Source organism: Cyprinus carpio, chromosome B7 (genome assembly GCF_018340385.1).
Source record: "Cyprinus carpio isolate SPL01 chromosome B7, ASM1834038v1, whole genome shotgun sequence".
Taxonomy (NCBI): Eukaryota; Metazoa; Chordata; class Actinopteri; order Cypriniformes; family Cyprinidae; genus Cyprinus; species Cyprinus carpio.
In genome coordinates, this window is record NC_056603.1 from 22,141,669 (window position 1) to 22,169,655 (window position 27,987).

The 27,987-nt window shown below is 36.8% G+C and overlaps 1 protein-coding gene across 1 annotated transcript; it reads right to left on the reverse strand.

Moving 5' to 3' along the window:
- Positions 1 to 479: 479 nt before the first annotated feature.
- LOC109093257 (terminal nucleotidyltransferase 4B-like) lies at positions 480 to 27,965 on the reverse strand. Its single transcript, XM_042727903.1, is given in 12 exon segments — positions 480 to 2,650; positions 3,342 to 3,488; positions 5,472 to 5,662; positions 5,742 to 5,851; positions 6,040 to 6,166; positions 6,285 to 6,498; positions 6,994 to 7,122; positions 7,534 to 7,641; positions 7,731 to 7,851; positions 8,427 to 8,466; positions 10,187 to 10,317; positions 27,124 to 27,965. Coding segments are annotated over 12 exon segments (1,944 nt in total). The 5' UTR covers positions 27,609 to 27,965; the 3' UTR covers positions 480 to 2,509.
- Between the last annotated feature and the right edge of the window lie 22 nt (positions 27,966 to 27,987).

The window sequence follows — 27,987 nt, forward strand, 5'->3', positions numbered from 1 at the left end:
TTACACACACACACACATATACGCACACACAAACAAATCACAGACCATATAAATCGTAAAGTGTTATATTGGCATGTCAAAGACAATAGAGATGAGGATCAGGTAAATGTGGGAGTCTGTCTAGGGCAAAGAGTCCCACCTGGACAAACGATTAGCTCAATTAGCTCAGTTCTTCTGCTTGATGCGTCACTCACAGTCAAAGAGTACAGTTGCAGGTGGGATTTTAACAGATTTAAGATTATTAACTCTTTCAGTGTCATGTTAAACCTGGTGCAGAATGCAGCTGCAACCAACAAAATATTTTTCAAAATTCCTCTGAATGCAAAGTAACAGTATTTTCGATTGGAAAATAAGTTTGTGCGGCAAGTAAATTTGCTACCCTATAACACATTTTTAACAATTTCCTCAACCAAAACAGAACTATGACGTTAAGCAAAAAACAGAGTATTACTGTTGAAACTAAGAGACACCACTGGGTCTTGGAGAGAGAAAATAATATCAGGTTTAATTATGGTGTTCATTTGGTTCTGCTGTACCAGCTGACTATAGAACAGCATTCATTTACTTGGCTCAGTCACATGGCGTCAAGTTAAATGAGCTATACCAAGACATTAAACAATATCAAAAATTGTCCAAACAACATTTAGTACACTTAACATTAGGAAAGTACAAAATTTATAGCAACTTTTCAAAACAAAGAAAAGCTTTGAACAGAAATTTTGTAGAATAGTAAATGTACCAGCTTGATGTTTGATAGTTGTGCTGTCATTTTTATTGCATGAATGATCATGGGATACATGTTAAGTAAACCTGTCTGGAGCACTGGCTGTGGCACTAATGATCCTCCTATTGTTCTATCTCTGCATTTCTCTCAGCTCTATTTCAGTGGCATACATCTGGTTTTAAGACATACTACTGGCTTCAATACTCATCAAAAGCCATCATCTCTTAAACTTACAGAGATCCGTGAAAACTATTAGGCAAATCTTAAAACAAAAAGTCACAGGGGAATTACAGTGTATGAAATAACCTTATGTTACACCACCACCTACTGTTTATCCGAAGAATTGCAATAATATTAATTTAGAGAGAATGGGCATTCTTACAATACATCAAGATCCAGTGGAATGAAGAATTTTTTTTTAAAGAAAATAAACAAAAAATAAAAAAAATCACACAAAATAATTCACCTCATCTCCTTTTAAGTAGACCAGCCACAAATTAAAATGTTTAAACCACTTTTTTCTTATATCTCTTTTAAAAAGTACTTTCAGAAATAAACTTGGTCACTCAATTGTTATCGGAAAAATGGTATTTGACATTCAGAAAAAAAAAAAAAATAAATTATATATATATATATATATATATATATATATATATATATATATATATAGCACACTACATGACAAGCACCTATCATGTTTTGCCACTCAGCCATAAGACAGAACATGTCTGGCCTCTGCGGTCAGCATATATAAATCCACTGTCTTTGATAAAAATAAATACATTAACAAATACAACTTATTTTGTGATGGGCAGATCATTCCGAGAAGCAGACTGAAAACCACAGCTGTAGTGTTATTCAAATTTCCAGATCTACACTTTACTCCTCTTGCTGACAGACTGTTCACACATACACTCAACACACACACACATTCATACAGTGTGCACTGAGTTTGTTTTCGGCAAGTTTGTTTCGAAAACACTGTGTGTTTTCAGATGTGCAGTCAACTACTAACACCTCTCTCACACTGCCTAACCACATCGTTACATGAACAGCAGAAGAGGCTGATGATACGTGTTGGCAATTGAACCCAAACCCGTACATAGCTGTGAATCGCTGTTTTCTGGTTAATGTGTGTACATCTACAGCATGGCAAAAATTGAACAATACTATAAAAGTATTATGAAACCATTTCCATGTTGGATAATATATATATATATTTTTTTTGTTTCATTTTTTTTTTCTTGTACAAATATTTGTATAATCTGCGTACAAGACAAAAAAAGAACCACTCTTTCAAAAAAGAAAAAAAAAACATGCATAATTTCTCTTGTACTAATTACATTTTCAATTTTTTTAGACATTTAAAAATCTTTACACTTTCAATATAACCTTTTTTTGTAATTCAAGTCCTTTTTTTTTTTTTTTTTTTAGTTGTCCTCAGTGAGGCAAAAGTCCAGGGCTTCAGGTATTGCTCAAGTTGAATTCTCTCTCCTACATTCTCTGGTCCTCCACATCTCCAGTACGGCAGTGCAGCTCTACTATGGGCAGTGAGCAGAAGCTGTGCAGAAGCCAATGGAGATCAGGCCTAAACTCTCCCACATGATTTCAATCCCGTTACCTACGCCCCACTTTAACTATTCTTTTTTTTTTGTTTTCCTTTTCCAGCTACAAAGTCACACGCATCCCTTAAACAGTGGGACAGGAGAGATAAATGATACCAGCAGCACCCTTCTGTGGTCAGAGACATTAAGAGCAGGTGTGAGTCTGCAAGAACAGCTCCCCCTATCTACAGAAGTCCTCATGCGCTATCTCACGCTGAGGTTTCCTCTTCTTCATGGTGAGTTTTTGGGACTTGCCGTTTTGCTGGATCTTTTTGGGGTTGTTGTGTGGCCCTTGAGCACTTTTGTTAGCAAGCTGTCGGCTCTAAATAAAAAAAACAAAAAAACAAAGATGTTTTATATAAAACACGTTACGTTGTTTGCTAAAATCAGTTAATGCGATAACACTATTTTAAGGATCAGTTCTCACTTTTAAATAGTAGCTTATTAGGATGCATATTACTAGCATATTGTTTGTTTATTAGCACTTATTAGACACATATTAATGCCTTATTCTACATGACCATATTCCAGATTCCTTAACCCAACCCCAATACCTTACTTACAATTAACAAGCAGGAAATTTAAGAGTTTATTGAGTGAAAGCTTAGTTAATAGATAATTTGTTCCCTAATCTAATATGTTACCATTAATGCATTAGATATCATAAACTAAAAACTTTTTAATGCATTTATTCATTTTGGTTATTTAATAAATATACTGTTGTTCATTGATAATTTGTTGACAGTGTTCATTCATAATACACATGTTAATGTACACAGTCATGGTACACAATGTCAGGTTTATCAGAAAGCTGAATTAGGCTAAAGCAGAGGAATAATAAATTCTGTATTACCACAGATTAATTCATGATACCCTGAACTAATACCAAATCAATTTGTGAACTAATGCTAACAAATTGAATGTTACAGTAAAGTGTTATGTATTACTGAGATATTTGAACCAATATGTCTCCATCAGAAATGGAATCATAGTCACTTCCATCAGGTTCTTACCTTGTTGCCCTTATTAGTGGGGGTGGGCATTGTTGCTGAATGATTTTGTGACCTGTGATTGGACAGATTCCTTTCTGTGTTCTCACTGTAGGAGTTAGAGCCCCGGCCCAAAGCTTTTGAAGTCTTACAGGGTGTTCCATCAGAGTCCTGCAGAAAGCCAGTCCAAAAAAAAATAAATAGTTTTTGTTTTAATTTTTGAAATGCAAATAATATTTTACCAATAGTGTATATAAAATGTATTCAGTTTTATATTAAAACAGCATCAAACAAAAACAGGCAACAACAAAGGAAACTAAGCCACGATGTGCATGTTTTCTATGCTACTAGTCCCAAGTTTATGTTTAGAATAAACGACTGCACAAAGAAGAGGGACGTATTTTCACTAATAATTTGTTAATGTTGCACAGAAAATAAATTGTTTTAATTTATATATTATTATTATTATTATTGTTATAATTACACTTATTGTTCCATGCACATACACACAAACAGATGGTGACAAGAACTTTGTTTCACATTTGAGGGATCTGTTAAGATCCATCAACATACAACATAGAATGGATAGTTATTAAATAAGGAGCCTGAGATCAAAATTATGAAATTATGAATTATTATTGTTTAAGGCAGGACACTTCATGTACTGTTCAGTTTTGAGATTTTGGTCTATTTTGCTTCCATGTCGTCTTTTGTTCTAATGGAAAGGAAATTTCCAAAATACACATTAAGGTGTTTGTTTTAAGCCTACTACCCTCGTCTGTTTGCTTCTGTAGATTTTCTTCTACATTAACCAAAACAAGCTATCTGCATATTTAAACATAACATTTCAAGGGAAAAAAACTCTTGATGTAAGTCATTAACTAATATCTGGGGAAGTTATGTGGTGATATGCTTTAGTTATTTTGTTTATCCTATTCATCTGCAATGCCTTGTGTCAAATGTATGCAAATTAGTGAACTTTAATCACTTAACACCTGATTTGCATATCAATGTAGTGATTCTGATGACGTTATTAATTTTACTGTATTCAGCTGTTGTTGCTCCATTAAGTTAGCCTGTATGCCCATGATATATTGCCTTAGCTTAATTTTAGCTAACTTACTACATTGCAGCTCATGAGTCATGGATGATAGCAAGACAAATTAACTATATTTGCCTTTTGTCTTTTGGATAATTAGCTGTAAATTCGAGGCACAGGTAGCTTAGTCCTTTGTTCCACACCACCTCCACACCAAGAAAAACACAACTGGAAAGGGAGGGAGGGCTTCACTTCTGCGGCTCTCTGCCTGTCTGTGACTGATGTGCTGCTGATCAATGTGTGCTACACTGCTGTGCTGCGTGTCATGTGGAGACGCGGAGGGAGAAAGGCATCAGAACTCAACAGTCTCAAAATTTCCTGACCCGACCTGATATTTAGATTTTTTATTTGTTTGACAGGGAAAGCTGTGCGCAAACAGAAACACGTGCACACACATACATATATTCATTTATTTAAAAAAAAAAAAAAAAAAAAAACTCCCCAGAAAAAAGGGCACTCTCTCTCAAGGAAGAAAAAGGGCAGGTGCTCAAGACCCCTTTATCAGTTTAACGTGTTAATTAATTAGTTATGTCAAAATAAAGCGATTAAAATATTTTAACGCAGTTAACGCACTGGCCAGCCCCCAAACATATATGTCATCTTACATTTCATACAGTTGACAAATATGATGCAGGGCAACAACTCCATAAATGTATTTAAGCTATAAAATGTAAGATATTGTGGTAAAAAAATTCCCCTGTATGAGTTTTTGTCTCATATTAATATTATATGATTAGCGAAATCACACTAACAGTGAGAGCAATATCCGATGAGTGCTGTTTCTGTCCTGAATATCACAAGTTTGAATGTGATTTAACACAGTTCAGTAAAAAAGAAGATAATATTGTTATATTTTAAACACAATATTATGTTTTTTGCTCAATTTTGCAGAACATATTACCTTTAAAAGCCATAGCAGAATTGTTTCGCATGTTGAGCAGCACGTCGTTGTTTAGTTTCTTAGTCTGATAAAAATGCTTATTTTACAAAAAAAAAAAATAATAATAATGATAATTTATATATATATATATATATATATTAAATTTAATTATTGCATCATTTGTTGTGGTGGATGCTGATGATGGTGGTGATGATGATGGCGATGAAGGGGTAGAGGGGGAAGGAGAGGAAGAGTTTGATGAGGCTTTGCTCCGGGGAACAGCAGGAAGTACCGCACTATCTTCTGGAAAGTTATTATTACACTCATCAAGCTCCTCAGACTCAACTAACCGTGTGAGATCATTTGCTATGGAGAAATAAAAAGGGTATATTCAGCTTTCTAGGATTAAAGACGTATCAAAATGAGCTCAGGTATAATGTCTTACCATTACAATTGAGGACCGGCTCATTGTTGCTCCGCTGGCCCCACTCCACACTGATCCAGTCACGGTACTCTGCTACTTCCTGTGTGACACGGATTATTCGACCGAGAATACTGTGGGGAAAAGATAAGACCAATCACGAATCCCATTCTGAGTAGATCTTGATTTTGATCACAGTATTATTTTTTTCACCTTTGACTTCTCTCAATGTTTGTCTGTCAGTTTGCAGGGGTTTTCTACTCATGAAATTACAACTTAGAAAATTGAACACACATCTCTATTAGAGTTCTCTTTGTCTCACCTCTCTGACTTGTTGTTGGGGTAGTGCTTGGCAATTGGGGACACAGCATGACTTAAGACAACGTAAGCGTAATCAAAAGCCTCTTTCACCTGCATCGCCCCATATGAACTTCGCCCTACATCGTTTCCTAAGACACAAACAAAAACAATGATAAAAACATCTTCCATACCATCTTTGGTGGCATGTTTGTGTCAGTTGATCTGTTTAAAATGTGTCGGTGTGTGCATTAGGGTTTGTGTTTGTACCTGGCTGCAAAGGATCCTCAATGTAAAGCATAGAGGGTCTGTACCCATCCAGCATGCCTTTCTGCACTTCATCCTTGGCCAAGTACGAGCCACCGTCTTTTATCCTGATCCCCGTCTTCAGGTAATTAAAATGCCGTCCGTAAAGCTCAAAAAACTCGATCAACAGTACACCGAGGTTTGGGTTTGAACTACACGCGTCCTCTCTGTAGTGCAGCTGGGAAATAAAACAGCAATTATAACTGTATTGTAATTTAATTGTTTTGTCTTTTTATGTTAAGCTAGGCTAGGTTATATATAATGCATATAGTAAAAGTAGTATTGTTGATATTATTACACAAATAGCGGTTTTCTATTTTTTTATACTTTAAAAAGTCCCTTATTTCTGTAATGAAAAAGCTGAATTTTCAGCAGTCATTACTCCAGTCTTCAGTGTCACATGACCAACAGAAATCATTCAAATATGCTGATTTGGTGCTCAAAAACCATTTATTATTATTATAGTTTTGAATGTTATTCAGCTGTTATATACAGTAATTCTGTATTATGATTAGTAGACTAAGCTATGTTTTTTAGATAGAAATAGTTTTTTAAATATGTATATTTTTTTACATGTGTCAGTGCAGTGCAGTATGCATGTTTTCAGTAGGATTTATTTTAGGGTACTGTGAGACAGTGTGTGGATTTGACGGAATATGTAGAAGTGTGTTACCTGTAAGAAGCTGACAACCATGAGGAACAGACTGTATGATCCGATTCCTCCCGTAAAAACCTCATTCAGCTCTCTCTGCAGTAAAAACTGCTTCAAAACCAGCACCAGGTACGGTAATACAGGAAATTGCTGAAACACACACACAAATACACACAAGTCTGCATAAATAAATCTGCATAAAGTCAAGACTGCAACTACAAGACTAAAAACCACCTTGCATTTAAATGATGCATGTCAACTACAAATCATTCTTCAAGATTAAAGCTACATTCCTGGAATACATTCTTACACAAACTCATGCACAGCAACAGGAGAGTTTACTCTTGATAACATGAATTTAAATTTTGCATGTCAACTACAAATCACAATGCTGATTTGTTTACTCTTGATAACATATCATCAAAAAGAAAGGAAAGAGAAAAAAAGGGAAAAAGAACATGAAAAATTGGGTGCTTGAGAGACTTTTAACATTTTGAAGTTTCTAAAATTTATTTATCTCTTTATGTGATAGAGGACTTTAAAAAAAAACTCCACACTCACCTGTTTGAAGTCCTTGATGAGCTTTGCAGCTTTAACACCATTCTGTACATTAAAGCTGATGTCCACTTTTACTTCTGTGTGCAAGTCTGTCAGTTTAATGATGGGAACCTACAAACACACAGTGTGTTAAAGCACAAGCAGGGATGTCTGACATCAAAAACAGCCAGCGCATGTGTATGACACAGAGGTGCTCGTACCGTTGCTTTGTCCAGGACTTTGACAGAGTTCTCATCTGCAATTTTTCTCTTGCGCAGCGCCTCTTCCAGAGTCCAGAGAGGTAAAGTCTCCCAGTGACCAAAAACCACCAAGTCTATATCACTGAAATAAAGAGGGAGAAGACAAAGTGTTAAATATAAGCGAACAAGAATGATTCTCATCTTAATGAATGAGCAATACACTGAATGATGTGTTTGATGACTTTTAATAAACTAAAAATAAACTTATGAAAGGGCACCAGAGTGTTACACATTAATTTATGGACGCTACAAGTGAGTATTAAACTAAACTGTTTCAACAACTAGCATACTTCTGTATTGACACAGACAGATTTATTCTACAAAGCCACAGTTCAGTAATCCAGGTGGTGTATAAAAACAGTATGACTGGTGTGAGTGTCGTGAGACTGGAGTGGAAAAAAAAAAAATATATAATAATTGCACACACTCAGGATCACAGGATAAGCAGAGCTAAAATTACAAATATTAATCCCCTCTTTGCAAGCACACAAAAAGTACACATACACACAAACACATCTACACGTCATAATACTTGCATTACACAATTACAAAAATTATAAAAAGACCATTTTAGAACATATGAATTTTGTGCTGAGTGGAAAAAATACAGCAAGAGCAAAAAAAAAAAAAAAAAAAAAAAAAAAAAAATCATATTACCTTGTAGGTAAATACAAGCCTGTGCTAAAGCTGCCAAACACTTGAACCTGAAACAGAAAATAGGAAAACATGTTAAATCTGCCCTTACAAGAATCTACCTATGAAAATATTAGTCCCAACACCCATCCTGTATTCATATTTAAAACAGGAAATATCTATAACTTGCAAATCAGACATCGGTATTCCCACGAGACACTCTGATGTTTGAGTACACGAGTGCAATTACTTGCAAAAACACACTTCGATTGAAACTGGTGAGAAAGATGTGACCTCAGACACATGAACATTTCTGGAGATAGAGCTGTAAATTAAAGTATAGTAATCTGTGTATGCTGTCAGTTAACACATAAAATAACATAACATAACACATAACATCTAGTGTGCAAAATAAATATAAATAAAAATAAATATTAATTTTAGATTTGTGTTAATTATTAATTCAATAATATTAGTATAAGTGGTATTATTGATTTATTCATTGACTTGGTGTCCTGTATGTGGTTCTAAAAAAACAGCAGGTTAAGTTTACACTGTGCTTACACTGACACAGACTATTCACATTCTTTAGGTAACGTTGAGAAAGTTGTTGAAAATAAATCATCTTTAGTAGTAACCATTAGCAGCTGTTTGCATGTGTGATGCTTTCAGCATACAGTAGAAATGATCATTTTAGGAGCTAGAATGACTGACAATAAATATGCATTCCCAAATTACAGAAAGCAACCAGACACTGGCATTGTGAAGGGGATACTAATTTGGTTTCCTCAATGTGTAATGCAGGAAGACACACACAGCATTGTGGGGAGCCAATATAAACATCATGCCTCTGAAGAACAACTCTGATACAAACGCATGTTCTAGCTACAGTGCCTTGGCTACTATTCTACCAATATGCACTCATACAGATGTCAAGAAACAAGTGATCCGCTGTTATTACACCAATTAGGTTTCTTTGAAACATTACTCTGCACTCTGAGCTAAATATCAAGAACGTTTCAACAAGAATAAAAACCAGACCTTTTTTCCCCTCAACCACAAAGGTCAAATCAGGCTGTTGACACTATTTAGATTTATTTTTCAGCTCATTATCCATGCATTTAAAAGTACATTTTAGCAACAGAAGGTCCCGTCACCTCTGGAACACACTGAAGGGTCACTGTTGAGTTTGCTGTGCCATTTTCTTATCAGATTCTGTGCAGCTGAAATTGCCACATCATGTGTCTTTATTATTTTACATTGAACCCCAATTAGAAATATTTCTTTCGCTGCCGGAAAACATCCATAAGCTCCAGTTGTCTTATAGATCTGACATAATTATCTAATTAAGTAATTAGATGATTAGCCATTACAAAATAGCTAGACTGAGCAATGCAAACTGTAAAAAAAACCACAACAATATAAAGCAAATTCATTGTTAAATCAATAAACATATCCTTTTAGATGTACGGGTGAATTGAGAAGAGTATTTGTTGTATTTATAATGGGTTCCAGTGACAACTTAGAAATGGGGTTCCTCAAGGCTCTATATTTAAACCACTGCATGTCCATGACAAGTGAACTACTGCGAGAACAAATTCTCATATTGTCTTTGATATTTAAAAGGTCAAGTGGAAGTTCTGAAAAAGTGTTTGTATTTATGCTTCTTTGGCAGGTACCTTATTGATTGTTCCCCACCATCCAAATATTCATGAATACAAAATGATATAAACCCCAAGTAGACAATCATATTAGCTGAAACTGTGTGTGTGTGTGTGAGTAACACTAACCTCGGCATTGGGGCCACAAGTCCTTGATGACTCTGTGGATCCTGGCCACCACCTCTAGCCTCATGTGCTCCTCCTCTGGACGAGGAGAAATATACTCATAAAAGTCCTTTATCTCCTCATGCAGGCTGGATAGAGAAAGAGAGAAATTAAGTATAATCAAATACATAATCAAAGAGTGACTGCATTATTGGCAATAAAGCTCTTTAATGTTTAACACAAATACTACATCAAAGTGATTTTGGTGCATAGTACCACATATCTTTAAGCGAGAAAGGGAGTACCATTTTGATTTATTCAATGCTCCCCTTCTGAATAAAAGTATAAATTAGTTTTTAAAAAAAAATCTTACTGACACCAAACTTTTGAATGATATTGCTGTCATTTAAGCACTGAGAACATTGGTTAACATGACTCAGGGTAAGAGAGAAGAACAAAGAAACAATTCACACCCTAGTTACAGGTAAGTAACCATTTAAAGGCAGGTTACTACAGCTGGGAGAGCTAGTGAGGCTTCTGAGTCAGGAAAGGGAAAGTGTGGTGACAACTCATTATTACACATCTCTAATAATTTGACCCTAGAAAGCAGCACACCATTTAACTCAACCCAACCCAACCTGACCCAGCAGATCAAGTTTATTCCAACATGTTACCTGAACACTAAATTCAAGCAATGGTAGCAGTATTTAACACTGCATGGGCAAACCCTGCAGATATACTATACATGCAAGCTGCTTAGAAAAGAAGAATTAATTCACTGAAATAATCTCTTGGTGTCATGGAAGTTCAGTATGTTCAGTAGATGACTGTGCCAAGGTACCTGCTATCACCTCCCATGCTCTTCCAGCTCTTACTAACACTAGTATTCTGGTGCCAGGTGCCAATCCCATGACCAGGGTTGAATCCGCACATGCATGCCAAACTGGCCGTCATCCTTACTCATGCACACATAGCTGCTGCTGCAGGTGGTTCCATCATTCTGTACATGTGCTAAGTCTGCCCATGACTTAGGTAATGACTCCAAGACTTCTGTAGCTCAAACATGGCGCTAACAATGGCAAGGTAATGAGTTTGATTTCTATGGATTGCAAGAACTGATATAACATACACAATAAATGCAATGTAAGTTGCTTTGGATAAAAGTATGGCAAAATACATAAATGTAAATTAGAAAAAAATTAAATCAATTCATACATAGTAGCCAGGGCTGTGCAATTAATGGCATGCGATTGTCATGCACATCTCGTCAGTAAAGCCAGTTCTGTGATTGGTAGTAAATCACCATCACCTGCTTTCAGATGAAGCAGCATTTAATACACAGAGCCATAGTTCACTAACATGCTATGCAATAGGGATGTAACGATTCACTCAACTCACGATTCAAATCGATTCACAATTTTGATTTCACGATTCGATTCACAATTGTTTTTTAAACAAAATGAGAATTTAAGACAAATTAAATGAAACGTGTCCTTTTATTATTGCTTGGACAAAATGCTGCACGTTTCTTTGTGAAACTAAAATATAACACTATAATAATACACACTTACATATTATTGCTCTTTTGTTGCTTCTATTGTCTTCATTTGTAAGTTGCTTTGGATAAAAGAGTCTGCTAAATGACCAAATTTAAATATAGTCATGGCCAAAAATATCGGCACCCTTGGTAATATGATCAAAGGAGGCTATGAAAATTAATCTGCATTATTAATCCTTTTGATCTTTTTTTTTTTTTTTTAATCACAAAAATCTAACTTTCATTGAATAATAAGAATTTAAAATGGGGTGAAATATCATTATGAAAACTGTTTTTCTCTAATACACACTGGCCACAATTAAAGGCACCTTTTTATTCAATACTTTTTGAAACCTCCATTCTCCAGTTTAACAGCTCTAAATGTTCTCCTATAATGCCTGATGAGGTTAGAGAACACCTGACAAGAGATCAGAGACCATTCATATTCATCCAGAATCACTCCAGAGCCTTCAGATTCCCAGCTCCATGTTGGTGGTGCTTCTCTTCAGTTTACCACACTCATTTTCTAGAGGGTTCAGGTCAGAGGACTGGAATGGTCATAGCAGAAGCTTGGTTTTGTGCTCAGTGACCCATTTCTGTGTTGTTTTTGAGGTTTGTGTTTGGATTATTGTACGGTTGGAAGATCCAAACATGGCCCATTATACAGAGTCAGTCACTTACTGATTTTTTTATCTGTTGGTATTTGATAGAATCCATGATGCCATGTGTCTAAACAAGATGACCAGGACCTCCAGCAGAAATATAGCCACAACATCAAAAACACAGCAGTATATTTCATTGTACACATGGGGTACTTTTTATTATCCTGTGTTCACCAAACCCATCTTGAGTGTTTGTTGCTAAAAAGTTCATTTTTTAGTTTCATCTGACCATAGAAGCCAGTCCCATTTGAAGTTCCAGTCGTTTTTTTTTTTTTTTTTTTTTTTTTTTTTGGATGAGCTAGGAGAATTTTTCTTGAAACCCTCCCAAACAACGTGGTGATGTAGGTGCTGTTTGACATTTTTTTTAAGGTTTTCTGACCCCGAGACTCAACTTTTTTCTGCAATTTTCCAGCTGTGATCCTTGGAGAGTCTTTAGCTACTCAAACTCTCACTGTGCATTAGGATGATATAGAGACACGTCCTCTTCCACGCAGATTTATAACATTCTTTTGATTGGAACTTCTTAATTATTGCCCTGATGGTGGAAATGGGAATTTTCACTGCTCTAGCTATTTTCTTAAAGCCACTTCACTAATTTATGAAGCTCAATTATCTTTTGCTGCACATCATAATAATATATTCTTTGGTTTTTTCTCATTGTGATGACCCCATATGACATCATATGACCCCTTTAAATTGGTTCTATTGGGCATATGTGAACTCGGCATCATGTTTAAATCCACACAAAAATAAACAGTTCAAGATTCCCAAAACAAGGTTGAAAAATGGACCACGGTGACCATTTAAATCCCTGTTTTGGAAAAATGAAAATCTCAATGTTATGAATTTCAGTTAATCTCAACTTCCTATCTCAACTAATCTTTTTTAGTCTAAAAGGTACATGCACATTAGCTGAACCAGTCTGAACAAAATACACTTTCATACTGATTCAATTTAAAGCAGCAAAATTTATGATACCACTATTGTCAGATTTTACTACTGACTTAGTATGCTAAAAAAGGTGATTTTGTAGATTTTAGTACTATATTTTAACCAAAGTATAGTGTCTATGTAGGAGTTAACCCAACAAGACAGTTAAGATTGCAGAGTGGATTGGCTTGCTCTTTCGTCCTGAGGTTGAACACAAAATCTGTCTGGACACTGCAATTACACCTACCACTAAAATGAACATTCTTCTTTGGTTATTTCTATATTTGCAAACTGCTAGAGCGGCCTAACATAAAATCCCTTCTCCACATTTGACAGCAAGTGAATGTTGGCGGGCTGCATTTATTTCCTTTGTCACATCTTTAACTTGTGCAGAACAAGGTGTTCAGATTAGGGATGTCAACGATTAATCGATGATCGATTAATTGTCGATAAGAGATGCAATCGATTAAGGCTGTCGATGGTCGGTTAACCGATTTAATGTTGGGCTGCGAGCGGCTCATGCGCAAAACACGTGCGAGCGGCTGTGAGTGACTGTATATAAAAGCATCATCATTCATTTACAATGTACAAATTAAGCTTTTAATGTGATTTAAACTTTAAAGTACATTAAAATAGAAACAACAAAAGTTCTTCAACATAAAAAGCAATAGAAATGTAGTAACTAAGTCATTTAATCAGTTTCATATAGTGCGCTTTGCAGGGCTGCGGGACACAGGACAGGTAGTCTATTCATTCCTACAACTTGTTAATTCGTTTCTGTGACTTATTAATTTGTGGCAACTGTCCACGTTTCATTAATTTTGTTCCCTAAATAACCCATGATTTTAAGTGAAATAAGGGAACAAATTAATAAATCGAACGAATCCTTAATTCATGAAATCTTTAATTTCCCTTCCCATGTAGATGCGAAAACAGTTATTAAAAGTGAAAGATAATAAAATAAACCTGCGAAATTAGAGGGTTAGACTGTGAAGATTTAGGAAAAGAAACAATGCCTATATGTTATTGAATTTGTGGAAATTCTTAAACACCCGGCAAACCAGAACAAAGCCGCGTAAATAAAGACTATGGGCTCGAACGGCATCCAGAGGCACGCTCGCGATCTAACATTATCCTATTATTCCTCTAATAAACAAAGCTTTTATACCACACTTGTCATAATCAGAGCTTATAATTTGTAAATAAATAATTGCTGGATTCAAAACAGCGATTAATAGGCACTGTGACCGACACAATACGTTTTCCCGGAACATTCAGTGATGTCACTAAACGGTGACGCCGAGCATCGTTCACAAGTTTCTGCATGGACCTACAGTATAGGGCACAGGTTCTCAAGCCCTGGGACAAAATGGGATGCTTTAAGGAAAATGTATAGCCTATGTAGCCTAAGTAATAGGCCCAACATAAAAATAACAATTTGTTTTCATAATTATTTTTTTTTTTTTAAATATGCGAAATATATCTGACTTAAATAATTAAGATAGGCTAACGGATTTAAAACAGAAGTGTGGGCGGCGCTCCATAAGTTCACAGAAAGAAAAGAAAAAGGATGACAACGCATTCTATTTGTTTGCTTTTATTTTTCAAGAGTGCAAACCTGTTTTTTTATTGTGTGTGCTCACAAATGAAAGGAAACACTTTTGTGGAAAATGTTTTTTTTTTTTTTTTTTTTTATGTCTCAGCTGTTTCGATCGCGCCGGAGCCTACTGCACACTTATATTCTAGCGATTCAAACTTACATCGCAGTCTGTTTATTATCAAAATAAAATAGTCAACTAAACATATAAAAGGTTACACTGGTCAGTTTAAATAGACCGTAGTATACCGGCTCACTCTGCTGTTATGCCAAGGACGTTTTTGCTCATAAGAGGATCATCTTTTCCGTCTATAGCCTATGCGAATGCGTGTTAAGTACAAGCCTAGTTTACATTATAAATAATAGTTTAACATTCAAATACATTGCGAATATGGAAACATTTGGATTTGTGCCGAATGAGACATGAGCAATAACCTCCAAATAAATCTAGCCAAAGCCGCGCTCTCTCGCCCTCGTCTGCACGCATGCACTGTCACAATCTGATGCACTGTATGCCGGATTTTTAAAAACAAATAGGGCTAACGGAACGCAAAAATTAAAAATCTGACATTTTCTAGGACAGAGTCCAGCAGGATCAAATTAATGTGAGCAGCAGTGTTTTGGTGCAGCAGCGCCGATGTAAGCAGTTCACTTAATGTGCAGCTCAGTCACACAGTTACGTTTGGGATAATTTCATTTTAAATACCATAATGTCAGTTGAAAACATTGCAATTGTGTTTTAAAATACAACAACGAGCACCACAAAACCATTTAAAGAGGTGCGTTCAGCGGTCTCCGTGCAGGGAAACAGTCAACAAACTAAAATGACCTCAAACGTATGGCGCGCTCTCTTCATTTTATCAAATGATCATAATCACATCTATTCATTTTACAGTTTCTGCTACTAGCATTTTCAGACTAAAACCCCTTTAATTCAAGTGAGCATTGTGTGTGTGTGTGTGTGTGTGTGGCTTTTGCACATCCTGTCATGCCGGTGACTGCGTGGATGCAATAGACGCATTTTGCAGCATTATGGTTAACGATTAATCGATTAATTGATCGTTAATTTAAACGAGGATCGATCATGGAAATAATAGAAATTTTGACATCCCTAGTTCAGATACCTGATAACTAAAGTTCTCATTTGAACTTAAACTAACCTGAAAGTCAAAAGTAAGAGTGTGAGAAATAAAACGCTTTCCTACATCATCTGCAGAGGCATTTTAGAAATTTTGGACAGGTGAGAAACAATCACACCCTGAAGAACAATTTGCACTCTGGGAATTCTAGACATCTTATTACTTAAGAGGATACTCCACCCCAAATTGAAAATTTTGTCATTAATCACTTAGCCCCATGTTGTTCCAAACCCGTAAAAGCTTTGTTCATCTTCGAAACACAATTTCTGATATTTTGGATGAAAACCGGGAGGCCTGTGACTGCCCCACAGACTGCCAAGTAAGTTACACTGTCAAGTGATCCAGAAAAGTATGAAAGACATCGTCAGAATAGTCCGTCTGCCATCAGGGGTAAGTGTAACTTACTTGGCAGTCTATGGGACAGTCACACGCCTCCCGGTTTTCATCCAAAATACCTTAAATTGTGTTCAGAAGACGAACAAAGCTTTTACAGGTTTGGAATGACATGGGGCTAAGTGATTAATGACAAAATTTTCATTTTGGGGTGGAGTATCCCTTTAAAAATGAGACTCACTTCTTAAAAATGCTCAGAATTATTCAAAATTCACCTTATATCACAGTGAGAAAGAACTGGTTACATGAAGGTAAAGGTCCACTAAACTGGCCTTTGCTTATCTAAGTGGAAACTCTGAATGGAAACTCATATTTTCTATCTAAAGGAAGGTCTTAGTACCGCCAGTCACTCAGGGTTCAACAAACAAGTCATGCAAATTAAGCATAAATACCAACACAGACACACAAATGCACAAGTCTCTTCTGGGGATCAGATCAATGTCTAAGCACATTTGTCGGTCCGTGCTGGTAAAACTAAACAGCATGGAAAAATTTTCAGCCGTGGGCATGATGCTCTGTAGAGGCAGTCTGACAGCATTCATCATAGCTAACCACCACTGCAACATGAATACACCTACTGCAGATGCATGCTCATGATTCCACAGACACAGGCCATTGGGTCTGTGTGTTCTAACATATTTATAGAGCAGCTCTGCCAATACTGTCAATGTCCTATGAAAGTATTGGCATGCTGAGTATAAAAAAAAATGTTTTTTACTGGCCCACATATATACTTTTAATATATTTGCTAGAAAAATTGCCATTTTACAAAACTTGTGGTCATTAATTAACTCTCTTCTTTTACAAATTTCCTTAATGAGCTGGAAATTAGCCATCCTTTATTGGGTCCTGACTCCTGACTTATTCAAAGATCAGACATATTAACACAAACACACACACTTTCATATAATCGTTAATCAAAAATATAAAATACAACTAATGAGCAGTTGTGTGTGTGTGCACCTCATAGATAGAGATGTATTTTTGTGCTTATGTAAATATCAGGTTTATTCAAAGTGCATCTGTATGTTTGCATATGGTGTTTTGTGTTTGTTGAGTGTGTGATTTGTGTGTGTAAGATTAGTCCAAGAAACGAAACTGAAAGAGAGCAAAAGTGGAAACACAGGGCCTAAATGACCTCTTGATAGTTCCATATCTGCTTTAGCAACACTCTCACAAAAAATGCAAATGGACAAGAGAGAGCAGAAGCAGACATACTTGACTAATCAAATCTAAGATGAAAAGGAAATAAAAAAAAAAAAAAAAAAAAAATTGAAAGCACTTTATACCTAACGATATACCGGTATGACGTTTATCACGGTTTGAACGTGCACGGTTATCATACTGTAATCATTTGCATATCTACGGTTTTAAAAAATACTCTCACCTGCACATATGCAACTTATTTCCGCTCAGGTTTTTAACTTTGAATTTTATTGTATTGTTATAATTTGATTATGCAGAGAAAACAACAGAGATTATATCTAATCTCCATCCCCACCGAAAAAAAGGTAAATCTGCAGTATGGGAATACTTCGGATATATATATATAAAAATTAACTCGGGGTTGTCATTGAGAACAGATGCAATTTGTAAAAAATGCGGAAGCAAAGTAGCTGCAAAAGCAGGCAATACATCCAACATGTTAGCACATATTCGCGGACACCATCCCTCCGTGCAGATAAAGGTGTCGCATTTACAACAAGTTAAAAGTTAAGGCCGTCTGATTTCCGTGAAGCACTGGGAATCCCGGTGCAGTCGTCAACATGGAATTTACAGTATAATGAGGATGTCACGTAAAACGCACAATCTGATGGATGGATAAATCAAAACTAGATATGATATGTGTCTGTGAATATTTATGCGCAAAGTGACTGCTATATAAATTATCTGTTTGTTTCTGCATGTCCCTGAGTGGTGCTGTTTTATTTACTACATACTGAAGTACACGTACATACATAAATGGTGTTTTCAGTGTCTAATAGGGGTGCTCCGGATCAGGATTTTGATAACCGATCGCAGAAAGCAGCATCTGCCGATACGATCACCGATACCAATATTTTTAAAGCCTTATTTTTATCATGTAGAATTCTTTATAGTAATACTCCAATAAGGAAATTTAGACATTTATTCAGGGCCTGAATTTCATTTTTGAAAATGGGGGAAATTTCCCTCTTATAGGTGATTCTTGTGAGAGGGTTCTTTTTTTAATTATTTGAGGGGTGGAGGGGAGCATTTTTTAGACATTTTCAAAAATATATATATATTTATTAGGGCTGGGCAAAAAAAAATAAATTTTTCAATTAATCGTTTTTTTTAAAATTATGTCGATTCGATATTGATTCTCAAAAGCCGCAAATTGATCTTTTCCGCTATTTATTTCAGCAAACATTTAAAAGATAATCATAATCTGATTAATGTGAGTCTTTTCATCAGTCTCCTCCACAAGATGTCACCCTCTTATTTACCTTGCGCAATGTTACAACAGAAAGCCTGTCACTCATTCAGTGCTTATCATGGTGGAGATACTGTTGACAAGAACCAAGAACAAAGCAATATGCGCGATTTGCAATGCTCAGGTAAAATTCTATAGTAATACTACAAATCTGCAGAAGCATTTGACATCACGCGTAATAAAGGCGCCATAATTTACGCAATGAATGAATGATTGGGTGAATTTATGTATGAATGAATGGCAGATGGTGCGACGAACTGTTTTGTTTACACAAGCACAGATGACGTACGCTGTGTTTTCAGCCTCTGTCATCTCACTATGATGATATGAGTCACTTCATTATCATTTTACTGTTTAATCTGACAAAACTACCGTCATATCACATACACAGCAGCTGCAAGTTCCTCACGGCAACCCGTCAAAATAAAAGTTTAGTTTCACATGAAGAAACTGTCAAAAATATATTTACCTTTATTCAACAATTCCTTTGTCAACAGTCTCCTCTGTGTCTCTCTATATCACCGTATGCTGCGTATGCTCTTCTGTGTCAGCCGCGCCACAAGGATGTACTGTTTCTACGCGTATTTAGCTTTGACAACAGCGCATCGATTCTCAAAAACGGAATATCCATATTAAAAAAAAAATAAAAATCATACAAGACTCATGGCACTTGTTTTGTTATGAGTTTATATTCCGTCTTCATCTCTGAACTTAAATAGTGACAGGAAATATTAGCATTAGGGCACGCCACTAAAGCTAGTGTTAATACAGTTCGCTGCTAGTAATGGAGAAAGAAAGAATTGTTCCAGTTCCCGTTTCGGTGTACAAAGCTGAAGTGTGGAAGGTTGAAAGGTTCTGAGAATGTTAACCATCTGTATTCATCTATATTTATTTATTTTTATTTTATTTATTTATTGCTAAGGTTTGCATATGGTGGTGTGTTCTTAATGACAGCTATCCTATATATCTTATTAAAATGATATGATATATTGATATTTTTCGTCTTGCTTACAGTATCGCAATGTATCACAACATATCGTATCGCAACCCATGTATCGTGATACGTATCGTATCGCCAGATTCTTGCCAATACACAGCCCTAGTGATGGGAAGCCAATCAATCGGAGCACCCCTAAGTTACAAACATGAACATCAGCAGAGCTGCTCTGAGAGAAAACATAAATACATTTTTCCTAGTTTTATTTGAGAAAAAACATTGTCAAATACACAAGTCTGCTACAACCTGTCAAAATAAAAGTTCGATTTGAAATTATGACAGAAATATATTAGCATTGTACTTCAAAGTTTACACAACAATAATAATATTCTTTATAATAAAATAATGTATTTAAACATTGTTTTCAAGGAATATCATGTTTGTCCATGTTTTAACTACGGTAGAGTATCATTTGAATTTTATCGATTCCGATTCTTTTTGAATCCCAGTTTCGATTCCAATGTGATTAAATAATGACCAAACTTTTATCCCGTGTCTCTTTTTTGTAAACCATTTACTTGAGCTGAATACCATGAACAAAAATCAACAGGCTACATAAAAACTGGACTCTTTAAGAGCTGTTTGTGTGCAAGATAGAACTGCATGATTCTGGATAAATTTAGTTTGTTTGTTAGTTTTTTCCCCAATGGAAGTTGTGGTTCTCTCATGATTCTGAAGGAAAAAAATATTTTTAATAAAAGGATTTTCCATTTGATAACATTTTAAAAAATTAATCAAAATGTTAACGTATGATATAGATATACATTAGGTGTACAGCTTTATTTTATTTTATTTTTTTTAATTAATTTATTTATTTATTTATTTATTCAGAAGGGAGACTTCAATACTGTCATTAAAATGGTTTTCAAGTTTGTTGTAATAAAGGATTTGTTCACTCAAATAACTTAAGAGTCATTGTTACTGATAAGAATTATTGTTTAATATATACCATGAAACCGTGAAATTTTCATATCGTGAAAATCTCATACCGTTACAACCCTAACACTTAATCTAACTGGAGTTATTCAATCCCAGCAGGCTGCCTCACAGTTTGAAGAGCACATTTGGCCTCAGTGTCGTCCGCAGCCTGGCTATGGGAAACTGATTACACACAGAGAGTATGAGTTTCGTTTCACAGAATAAGCCGTTCAGATCAGTTTCAATTCTCCAGAGCAGCCTGTTGTGTCCTCCAATCAGGCACAATCAGTGTGCAGTTTACTCCCAGTGTCAGCCAATCAGAGAGCAGACTCTGTTGCTAGAAACCCTTCACTCAACACAATTTTTACTGCTACTGCTGTGGAAGTGACTGACTCACACCCAACACACACTCAGAGTGAGTTATCCTAAACACTGACATCACACAATCATCCTGATTTATATGTATGAGTGGAAATATTGCAAAGCCCCAATATAAATGCCAACTTTTTTGTTTTTAATTCAAACATACCATTGACTGATCCAGTACATCTGTTTAAAGTTAACATGAATGGCATCTATTTTCTAAATGAATGCTATAGAGCTTTTATTGTGGACAATTAATCTAAACCCATTTAAACCCTGCACATGCAAGCTCACGTTCATCTGCCTACAGTTTGAGTACATCTCTAACATCTCAACATCCTACCAACAACTGATATGTGGAATCAAGTCCCCATTCTACACTGTTTTGCATTAATCCGTTACACTCTGATATGTCACAATACTGATCTTTATCCCCAAAGAGAAAATCTGTCTCTACTTCCGTTTCATTGTGACTTAACAAAGAACAGTGTTAATTCACACATACTTCAGTGGCACAGGAAGTTGTACCTTTAAGCTTCTCTCTGTAAATGTGTCTGCAGAGTGACAATGAGCCTCTGTGCTAAAATAATATGACTTGTCAGTATCATGTTGGTTATGAGTGTAATCACTATTTTGGTCATCTGCTGGCTGAGATCAGGACTGCTGTTACTAGTCTTTCCTCTTTAGACGTCACATACAGCAGCAGCTCATAGGGCCTGAAATTGAAGTCTGAAAATAGGGGGAATTCCTCCTTTAAGCCGTGGTCACACTACACTTCAAGCATGTGAAATTTGTTCGGACACTGCAACGGTTGTGGTATGACCTCATGCTCTGCAGCATCTTTTTTAAAAACTTAAATTCAACACAAACAATAATAATACACCTAAAATGTAAAAACATACGAACTACTCCACTTTCCTGCAGCGCTGCAGTTTTTAATTTAAATTATTTTAATTCAGATAGGAGGTCATGCTTTCATCTGCCGTTGGTCACACAGCGTCACATGATGCAAATTCACAGGCCAGAGTTCACCAACTTTGGAATGCAGCGAAATCTGAAATGCTTTTTTGCACGGGCTTGTGTTTCCGGTCTGATGGATTCGCATGCGTATAAATGGAATGAAAAGTGTAGTGTGACCGTGGCTTTTGGGTGGGGGTTGTACTCAAGATACAAATGCACATTTATAATCATAATCAGATGCAATACTATTACTTTTGGCAAAAACTTTATTACAAAACTGACATTTAACAATTACTTAAACAGGTAGCCTAGTTAAGGGCACAGGTCTTCAGTTACACTACTGTTCAAAGGTTTGGGAAAACAATTTACAAATCACTATTTCCACAAAAAAAAAAATATTTAGCACAATTTTCAATATTGATATTAATGATACAAAAATGAAAGAGATCTGCACTCATCCAGATTCACCCCAAAAAGGAACATTTTCGGGTATGGCACGGAGGAAGGGTTAATACACGAAAACATTCTGCACTCTTGCACCTTTTTGTACATATTTTGTAACCACCGAGCAATAAATGAAATAAGTCCTTTGGGCTGAATCTGGACGAGTGCGGATCTCTTTCATCCTTGCATCACTGTATTTTTTGGAGCTACACACCTTATGTTATTTGCCTACTGGATTTTTGGACGAGTGTTTAGCGTTACAAGCTTTTCTATTTGTGGACAATATTGACATTAAGAAATGTTCCTTGAGCACCAAATAAGCATATAGAATGATTTCTAAAGGATCATGCGACACTGAAGATTGGAATAATGGCTTTTGAAAATACAGATTTACAGATTGACTGCAGGTTTTATATTTAGGCTAAATGTCCAAAATTGGAAATGCAGAATTTATATGAATATGGTGCAGATGCCAAAACATTGTCTTGTGTTGACTGAAGGTCCATGTTGAACTCTCATCTAGATGTAAATTGGACAATGCTTCAGTGGTGAATCACTAACATTCAAGCTATTACATAAGTTCAAAGTGCACCCACTCAACTCTGACTCAGTCAAGTCTGACCAAAACCTCCCTGGCACATTCAATGGGGCAAAGCATAAACAAATGACCATTTCATGTTGCTAGGCACAGCATGACCTGCTGTCAGCTGAGCATGTGGAGTCAGTCTGTTGCTTTGCAGCCTCAATACTCAGCAGACCATAACAAACCACATTCAAAACTAAACACTATCACACATGCTAAACACAATCAGTCAATAGATATATGCTAACAGCTCAGTCTCTCTCAAATTCTCCTATAGTCTACATCTGGTATAAACATACCACATATGTAATCAAAAGGAGCCGATATTGATTAGATTCTTCATTCAGTGACAAAGGTTTTAACAAATTAGTACACAGGAATATTGTGAAAGAGATAAAGTACAGTCTGTCAGACAACAGCATTATACACAGAGGCAACTTTCCAGCAAAGAAAAAAAATACACTGAAAAGAAGTGTTTCATTCATCCAATTAAACAAATTTAGGGTAATGATTGATGAAAACAGCTTTCTTATAAGGGAAAGATGCATGAGAACACATGGTGGGGGCAGCTTTTATTATGAATAACTGTTAGACAACCTTCCAAAAAAAAACTTGTATCTGCTGTAAACTCAGTTATAGTGTTCTATATGCTGCCATATTAAAGGGATACTCCACCCTAAAAAGAAAATTTTGTCATTAATCACTTACCCCCATGTTGCTCTAAACATGTAAAAGCTCCTTTCGTCTTCGGAACACAATTCAAGATATTTTAGATAAAAACCTGGAGGCTTGAGACTGTCCCACAGACTGCCAAGAAAATAACAGTGTCAAGGTCCATAAAAGCTATGAAAGTCGTCATCAGAATACTCCATCTACCAAAAGCAACACTTTTTGTAAGCGAAGAAAACAAAAATAACTTCAATTGTGTTCCGAACACAAACTGAGCTTTTACAGGTTTGTAACAACATGGGGGTAAGTGATTAATGACAAAATTTTCATTTTGGGGTGTATCCCTTTAAGCCAAATTATGCCAGAACTAGTGTTGACCCGGTATTCTGCCAGATGAGTTCTTGCTGAGTGCTGTAATGTGCACGAGGGTGTCTGGGACAGTCATAGAGCTCTAATGCATGGCTCAAAACACATTCTCTTATCTTCAAATCTTGCTGCAAGTGACAGAATCAGTATTCTATTACAATATTTATATTACATTTAGCCCCTTTCCACCAACTTGCAATGCCTCCCTCATGTCCCATGGCAACTGGTTAACCTAATGACAGTGATTGATGAATATAAGCTGAACTCAATTGCAGAAAACAGAGCTATAATGGGAAAAGCAGCAGCCACAAGGAACCTTGCTTAATGTTTTGTAATGGATATAAAGCTACAAACTACTATAACAAATAACTGCATGCAGTGATCATCTTTAGTTGAAGACGTACTAATGTACAATTCTTTAAAGTTTCAGCATGACCAAAAACTACTCAAAGACATTAACTCAGGACACCATCTGTTCAGCAACGCTTTTAGAATACAAATGAATGATAGTGTATTTGTGTCCAAAAATATAGCCTCTGCATCGTTTCAGTGCTCTTCAGAAAGAGGCCAGTGCACTGAACTCCTCTCATCCTACACTTAAAAAAACATTGAGAAGACCCAACATAAAAAATTCAGCAGCAGCACATCAAAGCGTGGAGAGAGGATTTCCCCTCTCCTCTCACTGCAGCATAGTTGTCAGGGAGACGAAAGGATCTCAACTCACTCTGATTGGCTGGAAGCACCGTGACATCACAGAGACGGGGATCGTGTGTCAGCTGTGAGGGGGAGCATTTGTTTTGGGCAGAACAGGGAAGGAACTTGCTCAACACACAGAGAATATAAACAGAAAAATCTCTCCACACTCAGGCAGACCCATAAAACCATCTGTCCCTTTTCTAACACCTCCGAACAGAACAGCGAAATGATTATAAAGTGAAATTAGCCTCCAACTAACACATCCACGAAAGATTTCTATGATGTAGGTTGGAAATATTTAGTGCTGTGGGAACCAAGCACATTTCACATCCTGCTTTTCGGCTTGCAAGACATGACAAAGACTAAAATCCACAACAAATGATCCCAGAACCAGATTAAAATCTTTAAGGAATCTCAGACATGTGCTCTGAATTCAAAGCTACAGGTGTGCCAATCTGCGCTTAATCTGTGCATTTCACCATATGTCTACAAGATGGAGCTGACAGAAGTCATTCATTGCAGAAACAGGACAAACAGTGAGGGGGGATCAAGTAAGAAGGTCAATACGGTGAGGACTAGAGGAATGCTCTTATGCAAACACTCTGCTAACATTACTATAAATGAGGACAAGGCTTGCTGGCTGTATTTTGCTCTGGGCTACACAAGCTGCTGCACATATCACAAAGTAGGGTAATCTGAACCTTCAACAAACCACCACCACCACACCCATTACACCCAATTCGAAAATCACTACACAATCCACAATCCAGCACTACTTTCACATGCTTCATCTCATACCATTTGGCAATCGACCTCTGCTGCACACTGAAAGATGTGCTTATGGACATTTAATGCCCTTAATAAAGTACAGCCATTATAATCTAATTGAACCTCTCTTGGTACATGAAATTTGTGGTTTGACTTTGAGAGTAAGTTGCTGCTTTGTTTTCATTTCACACATTCAAAATCTAAAGAGATCAGCCAATAAATAAATTTCTGCCATTTACTTTTGTTGATCTTTGGAACACAAATTCACTATGACTTCAGAATGACTTCGGGGTAAAGTAAATAATACTTTCATTTTTGAGTGAACAATCCCTTTCGAGGCATTTTATTCATATCAGAATAGCAATAAAACTGGAAGTCAGGAAAGAAGTCAATGTCATCATGACTTATGATTATTAAGTAACCTGAGTGTGAAGTGCAAGGTGTAGATTATTGACTGACTGGAAGGAGGATAATGATTAATAGAGGCAGTACTACAGTAGAGCAACTCTGTGTAAAGCATTACACGTACAGTAATTCATACAGTACTATTTGGGATTGGTCTCATTTAATAAATTCATGCACACAAGGGAAAAAAAATCCACTGAGATATGTAATCATAATGGGAAATAAATAAACCTTCAACTTCTATATTAATTAACCATTTTGACGTGCTCAATTTTCCCCAATTATTCAGTCAGTTTACAAAAAAAAAAGTTTCTACTGTAAAACATAACTTAACAGGGGCTCTCCATCAAACTGTGTCCAGCTGATACAAAGTAACTACATTTCTTCTTGTAGTACTAACCACTGTAGTAACTATGGCATTATGACAGAAACCATGCATTATTTTGCCCGTAAATAGCAGCAGCTAATGATGAAAATTGTCATCATTTACTATCCCTCATGTCATTCCAAACCTGTATGACTTTCTTTTAAAGAACATAAAAGAAAGAGTTACTTTTTGACCACACAAAGTCAAAATAACCAACATTCTTCAAAACATCTTATTTCAAGTTCCACAGAAGAAATACACTGCACAGGTTTGGAACGACAAGAGGGTTGAGTAAACGATGACAGAATTTCGTTTTGGGGTGAACTATCCCTTTAAGACTAAATGGACTTTGAGAGAGCTCTTGCTACTTGTGATTTTAGGGATTCTTGCACTAGAGATGTCAGGGGAACAGCAGACAAGCCAGCGCAGGTCATTTAAATGGAAGGATGGCTCGGATACCCTAGACATGCCAAATATGGTGAAGAAACGTCTCGAATGTCAAACCAGCTAGAACCTAATAGTTATTTTAGTGAATGGACGGTCCAACACCGTGCTTATAGTCTGCCTCTTCAGGTCACGACATGTTAAACATGTACTGAACCACCCTCATAGTGTCAACGCGTAGGCCAGCTCCTGAATCCGAGCAAACACACTGGGCCCTGTATCATCATACACCCACACATATAAACCTGGTTTCATCACTCACCCCACAATGCCTTCCGAGTAGTTTCTGCTCTTCCACGGTGTGCACGTGTAAATGTCCTCCGCCCCATCCGTCAGCAGCAGACTCCTGTTAAAGCCAAAGGTGCTCGCCTTGTTGTCTCTTCTCCTCTTGCTTGGCAACTCCGTTCCCACTCCCGCGACCCTGCTGCCACCCACTTGCCCCCCTCCGCCGCCGCTGTTATTGTTGTTATTGCCTTCCAGAGGGATGAAGTCTATTTGTTCGGGGACCTTACTGTCGGGTTTGGATCCAGACATCCCCTGATGATCCCTGCGCGTGCCGCTGCTGTCGGCCGCGTTGCTCGACGCTCCGTCGCCTCCACCGCTCGTCAGTTTGGCGCTGGCTGTGTTGCAGTTGTTGTGGAAGTAGAGGTTTCCCAGCGTCTGCGTCGTTTTTTCCCAGATGTGCATCCACAGGTTGTTGGCAGGTCCGCGCTGCTCTGGCTGAAACCAGGCGATTCTAGGATCCATCAAACGCTGAGCTGCTGTAGGCGCACTTGCCCCCAGAGCAGAGCCAGGCTCGGTTCTCTTAACCCGCTAACGGGAACACTAAACGCTGCTAAAATATCCTGTGCAGGTCCATCAAACGTTTCTCGGGACAAAAAAGAAAACACCAGTGTAAACGGACTGTAAAAAGACGTTGTAAAAAACGGTAACCGTCAGACCTCAACGCACGAGGAATGTAGAAACACGAGTGTCGTCTGTGTCACTGCCGCTGACCCGTTTCTATCGGAGATTGTGTGTCTCAATGGCGGACAGACCCAGCGCGACCGCGCATGCGCGGACAAGCGCGAGCGACTGTTACGCAAGAGAGCACGTTACAGTGTCTGTTACGTAACAACAACACTGG